General features: G+C 33.1%; 1 protein-coding gene across 3 annotated transcripts in view; it reads right to left on the bottom strand.

Moving 5' to 3' along the window:
• The window catches only part of TC2N (tandem C2 domains, nuclear), a 57,408-nt gene that overhangs the window by 2,445 nt on the left and 48,737 nt on the right, over positions 1-6,226 (bottom strand). For all 3 annotated transcript variants that reach the window (XM_011991780.1, XM_011991779.1, XM_011991781.1), the window contains 2 exons: positions 4,517-4,631; positions 1,869-2,068 (listed from right to left, as the gene is read on the bottom strand). In XM_011991780.1, the coding sequence (XP_011847170.1) occupies positions 1,869-2,068; positions 4,517-4,631 (315 nt within the window). The remainder of the gene's footprint in view (positions 1-1,868; positions 2,069-4,516; positions 4,632-6,226) is intronic.

Here is a 6,226-nt window from a genome sequence, read left to right as displayed (position 1 = left end):
GCAGGAGAATGCTGTGAACCCTGGAGGCGGAGCTTGCAGTGAGCCGAGATCGTGCCACTGCACTCCAGCTTGCGCAACAGAGCAAGACTCCATTTCAAAAAAAAAAAAAAAAATTTCAAGGTGAAATATTACAAAATCATTTCCCCTGGAACAGTTATTAGTATCCTTTCCTATTCAAGAAATCTAGGAGCTCAACTTAAAACTGATGCCGACCACTCAAAAACATTCTTGTAAAGATCAATTAAAGTGAGGCTAATCATGATTCAAGTTAGATTGGTAACGAATGTGCATTTTAAAGGACCTTTTACATGAAATAAACCATAATCTCAATTAAAATCTAATAAATAGTCATTCTTGATCAATAGTAATTTCATAGTACCCATCACTTATGTAACTTAAATACTACATGTGAACACATACATAGTATTATGCAAATTATACAAAAGACATCACAATAATTATATTATTATGGACCTTTATGAAGACAAGGAATAAAAAAACTTGAATTCTCACCTTACCTCTAGCACTAACAAATGCTTTTACCTTGGAGTTAACTTCTCTGAGATTCAGTTTCTAAGAGATTAGAGCAGGTCATTGGTTTAAATCTTTTTTCTTTTCTTTCTTGGTCTAAAGAACCTTCCTTTCAAATGAAATCTTACAAATAACCCCAGTATGTAAAACAGACGTTAGAGTACTTTGGTTGATACAGGGGTGGAAGACCTTGAGTTCACCTTTGGCTGCCCCATCATGGTTCCTCCTAAGGCTACACCAGATAAGCCATAGGGAGCAGATGACCAGCAAGAACCTTTCCAGAATTATTATTCTAACTAAAATCTTAGCCAAGAGAATGGAATCACCACAAATGTTATCATGAAAATCATTTCAAGTAAATTTCCTATTCCATTCATACCATTAAGTTGAGGCTTGATGATATACGAAAACTTTAACTGAATTGACTTCATAGGCTTAATGGCTTTCAAAAGTGTGCTGGTTATATGAATTCTTGAATTCAAGTTATTTTCCAAAGAGTAAATTATAAACAAAACAACATTTTTATTAATATTTTATGTAAAAATATATATTAAAAAGTAAATCAAGGAGCTGATATCAATCTTTGAAAAGTCATATATAATTTGAGGATTTCATGCAGACTGTCAATAATATCTTATCAAGTTGAAGATTTTAAACCAATAATATAGATTGTGGAATTTAAATGTGGTTCAAACAATTGTAATTAAGGTGAAAGATAATGGATAGCTACCACTAGTCTATTCAGAGTAAGGAAAGGAAACAAGTTCCTAGAAGAACTTGTGTTATGTTGTTTTACACAAATTGTACCAAGATTTACACAAATTGTACCAAGATTTTAAAATAATTCAGACAGTAGTATTAACTAAATAATATCACAACCACTGTTAAAATGGACATGTTCTAGGAATTCAAAACTAACATAACTCAGGTAAGAGCATATAAAAAGTGCCCATGTTAAACATTAAATCAAAGATTAAACAAAATAAAGTAAATTTGATACTCAAAGTCTTAAGAAATTGATTTAAATGCTTAATGTTCCCTCCTTCCACAAGGAACAAATCAGTAGTACTGAAAAATTGATAATTCTCATCATTTTTAAAGTAAAAAAGCTCAGAAAAAAACATATTTAAAGATAAACCTGATTGCTCAGAAATTCCAACTATTTATATTAAAGCAAAAAGTCTGACAAGTTTTGATTTTTGTAGCAACAATGAATTTTGATTTATGATGCTAAAGAATTGTACTCTATTCGACTTTAATATTTCCTGTATTCTCTTTGTTAAGTGACTGTTTGAATGCATAGAAAAATACAAGGAAGGATAAAAAATCCTACTAACCTGGCCCACAAAGTGTTTTCTTCTTACAGAGCTTCGACTATAAAGCTTAATGAGAAAAACAATGTCTCGTTCACTCTGTATAAGTGGAAAAATCATAGTCTCTCCCCACTTGACTCTTCCACTGGAGGCCTTCAGTGAGCGTGTCTTTTTCTTGTAAATCAACTCTCCCGAGCTAAACATTCCCACCTTCACAAAAAAACCTTAAAAATTAGAAATACTGGTTTATAAAATGTTTTTCAAAATACCATATAAAGGTGTGTATATACACATCCAAGTTGGAATTTATATATATAACATTTATTGTAAAAATACAGGTAAGTCACTTTTAAATGTTCGATGAGCTACAACCATAACAGAAAACAGCTCTAGTCAACTTTATAACTTTGGCCATACTTTACTACTATAACTTTAAATGAACTTAATCTTTCTGTGGCTGAATACCATTAAAGACTGGAAATGGTGGCATAAACAACAATCACAGTAAGAGTGCACACTGAAAAGGATCACACTAAAGAGAGGTGCCAATTTTTTAGACAGCTGGAGGTATTTATTTCACAATTTTATATAAGTAAAATATAAAATACTCCAGGAGTTAAGTATATGCCCACTAGATAAAATCTATACATTAAATAAATTTGAGATGTAGAGCTTCCAGTAATGGCAGAAAAGTTTGTATAAACTAACCTTCCCATAAATAACAATTATAAACTTTGGAAAAAAATTTAAAAACACTAAAAGCAGAAAGAAATTGGAGGGAAGTCAACTGGTAAGAGATGGGAACTTCCCTGGGTAAAATTCAGCTTGATACAGCTTTTCACCTAAGCATACTCCCCTATCTGACCGACACAGCGCCTACAGCTCAAGCAGAAAGTACAGTCTGACTAATTGGAGGTGACAGAGCTGGGCTGCCAGGGAAGTAAGAAAGTGAGAACCCCCAGAAAGGAGGGAGCCACAAAGTGAGGGCTGAGAACTGACCATCAGATTGATAGAATGAAGAGCTGTGGTCATCCTGATGAGGATGTTTTAAGGGAAGCCCGTTATAAACCGCAGCTGTTGTCTTTGTTTCCTAGAATTAATTATATATAGTCCTGATGATTTATTCCAAGTTAGGTTTTATTTGCTTATTTTTATTTTAGGATTTTCCATCTATCTACATAGGTGACATTAGTCTATAATTACTTTTTGTGTGTGCTGTCCATTCTGTTTTGGTATCAAGAATATGCTGACCTCACAAAATTACTTTTTCCATCTTCTTTTCATGCTTTGGAGCAGCTTATATACAATAAAAATTACATGTTCCTTGAAAATTTGGTAGAATCTTCCAGTATAATTACCTTGGCCTAGTGCTTTTATTAGAGGCAGTTCTTTAACTACCTTTTCATGGTTATTCTTTTATTTAGATTTTCTTCCTCTTTTTAAGATTCTACTTTCAACCACTGAATTTCTCAGAAAGTCATTTATTTTACATAGATACCCAAAAAATTGGTATAGTTATATATGGTATTGCTTTATATATGATAGAATCTCTTCTGAATTTGAAATTATATCCTCTTCATTGCTCAGAACATCATTCATGTTTTCTCTATTTTTTTCACTTGATCTCACCTGCTATAGATTTGTCTATTTTAATGATTCTTTCAAAGAAACAGCTTTTAGTTTTATTGATTATGCCTTTTGTGGTTGTCTCCATATCTGGCACCTTCAACTTTAGCTTTAGTACCTTACTTCTAATTTCTTTGTGTTTGTTGTTTTTCTAGCTTCTTGAATTGAATGCTCCGTTTCATTTATTTTCAGTCTTTCTAGTTACAGTGAACACGCATTGCTTTTGCCTGCCCCCAGATAGTTCCCTTCTTTTAGTAGGGAAAAGGGGCACTCCTACCCCAACTCAAATCTTTAGGACTAGACAACCAAAGTATCACAACTCCTGGTTGTACACAAAACACAGGGAGGGAAAAGTGTTTCTAGGTTTGTTTTTGATATATATAGATATATAGATAGATAGATAGATAGATAGATAGATAGATTGATTGATTTTTTTTTTTTTTTTTTTTGAGACGGAGTCTCGCTGTGTCTCCCAGGCTGGAGTGCAGTGGCGCGATCTCGGCTCACTGCAAGCTCCGCCCCCTGGGTTCACGCCATTCTCCCGCCTCAGCCTCCCAAGTAGCTGGGACTACAGGCGCCCGCTACCACGCCCGGCTAATTTTTTGTATTTTTAGTAGAGACGGGGTTTCACCGTGTTAGCCAGGATAGTCTCGATCTCCTGACCTCGTGAGATATATATATTTTTTTACAATTAAGTTTCTAGTTAGCAGGGCATTCCACAAAGGGCACAGACCTAGAGAGAGGATAAATCATTTCAGGGGGTAAAATATAACTGAGAATCCTCTAGACATTCAACCTGTATGAACTGATGAGCTAAATAAAACACAGTATCAAAGGTAGAGAGGTCATAACTGGATAACACTCAAGAGACCACTGTATTAAGGTAGACACAATGGCTAAAATTTGAAATCCTATAATTTTAAAGTAAATAAGTTAAATAATAAAAGTTACTAAGATTTTAATCTCCATTGTAAGAAACGTAGAAAAAATACTTTCTATTACTAATACTTTCTGAAGATTCTACTTTGAACCATTGATATACTTACTCAAAGTCAAAGGTGTTGAGGAGCTTGGAAGGTATTGTGCCTCAAGAATTTGTAACTGAATTCTGCTATTTACTGCTTGAAAACAAGTCCCCAATTCAAGTTCTGCATGGCAAACCTGCATATCAAAAAAGTGTCATTTGGTAGTTAAGAATAAAGTTTTTGGGATAATTAAAAAATTCAAAGAGAAAAAGTTAAGGTTAGAAATTTTGAAAGTATTCCTTTCCAATGATATTCAAAACTATAAGCTACAAGAGAAAGTTAAGAAGATAAATATCATGAATTCTTTAAAGTACTCATTTGCATGGATTCTGAAAATACAGGTTCTATCTACGTACTGAAACTTCAAAATCAGTGACACCTAGAGCCAATTCAAATTAAAAGTAAATTAAATTCATAAGCAGTATCACTGGAGAAAATGCCAGTGAAATTAACACAAAAGGAATACACTTTCAAAAGAACTAAATGTAACCAAATTATTTTTAGAGAACACATGAAATATGATTAAAAAGTTACATATGAAAATCATCATTTTTTTCTAATTGTGGAGATCAGGGTAGGTGCTACCAAAATCAGAAGACAGCAATAAACAGATCTGTGGATTAAGAGTTGAATTACTATGCTGAATGGAAGCAAGCTAAAGAAAGCTGGCAAGAAGGAAGCTAGTCAACGTGATGAGGCAGTAAATAATAAGGAAAAGGTCAAAGAAAACCTGAGGCAAACAGTAAAATGAAGGAGACTTAAAGAAGAGGAAAAATTAAAACGTGTTCTTCAGCACTGCTGACCAACAGCAGAAGAAAGTTGGTAATTTGTCTGTGAAATACAACACAAGTCAGACTACTTAGGTGGATTCCAAGGTCCTTGGACTGAAAAATAAAAGGGAGAACAGTAGTCCAAACACAAAAACACTATTGTTTACATGTTGAAAAGAGTAAGAATAGGAATAAAGTAGGAACATAATGTTTACAGATCATACTAGGGCTCAACATAGACAGACACAAAAGTCTTTGCTAGTACTGATTCCAATAAAGTTACAGAACAACTGAATGACACTTGATGAGGACATTTATATTTGACATTGCTCAGTATTCCCCAATAACTGGCTCATGGCTCACTGGAAAAAAAAAAAAAAATACAAAACACCTTTCCATATACATAACATTGACAGAGGCTTGGTGTTTTCTTAAAATATGATTCTGTATTTTAAACTAGTCATGCCATAAGAAATGAAGAGATAGAAAATGAAAAGTGAATTGCTTAACAAGTACAAACTCAACTGTTGGAATTTAATTCCCCCTTGAAAAGGTCTAAATTGATGATAAAACTTGTTATTTGGCAACAAATGATGACTTCTAATAAGTAAGTTAATTTATTGCTTTTGATTGTAATCAGAATGAGAACGAACTAACAACTTTTCACATGAACTAATTTGATAGCCATAAAACAAAACAAAACAGAACAAAAAAACCTTCGCTGATACAAAAAAATTGCTGCCCTTGGCATTTAAAAAATATATTTTAAAAGATAGAGTCACACTGTTTATAAAACACAAGGGAAATCATGGTTAAATTTTTTTATTATTTTTTATTATGGTTTTGTACCCACAATGTAATAACACTTATGAAAACACATAAAGGTGGCAAAACTTCTCTTATTGTTACACAATTGTAGAGTTCACTCTCATAAAACAGAGCAGCATTTGGCAATAGGCTT

The sequence above is a fragment of the Mandrillus leucophaeus genome, unplaced genomic scaffold (genome assembly GCF_000951045.1).
Source record: "Mandrillus leucophaeus isolate KB7577 unplaced genomic scaffold, Mleu.le_1.0 Scaffold4, whole genome shotgun sequence".
Classification (NCBI taxonomy): domain Eukaryota; kingdom Metazoa; phylum Chordata; class Mammalia; order Primates; family Cercopithecidae; genus Mandrillus; species Mandrillus leucophaeus.
Note: the sequence above shows the minus strand (reverse complement) of the source record. Positions and strands in the feature narration are given on the sequence as shown.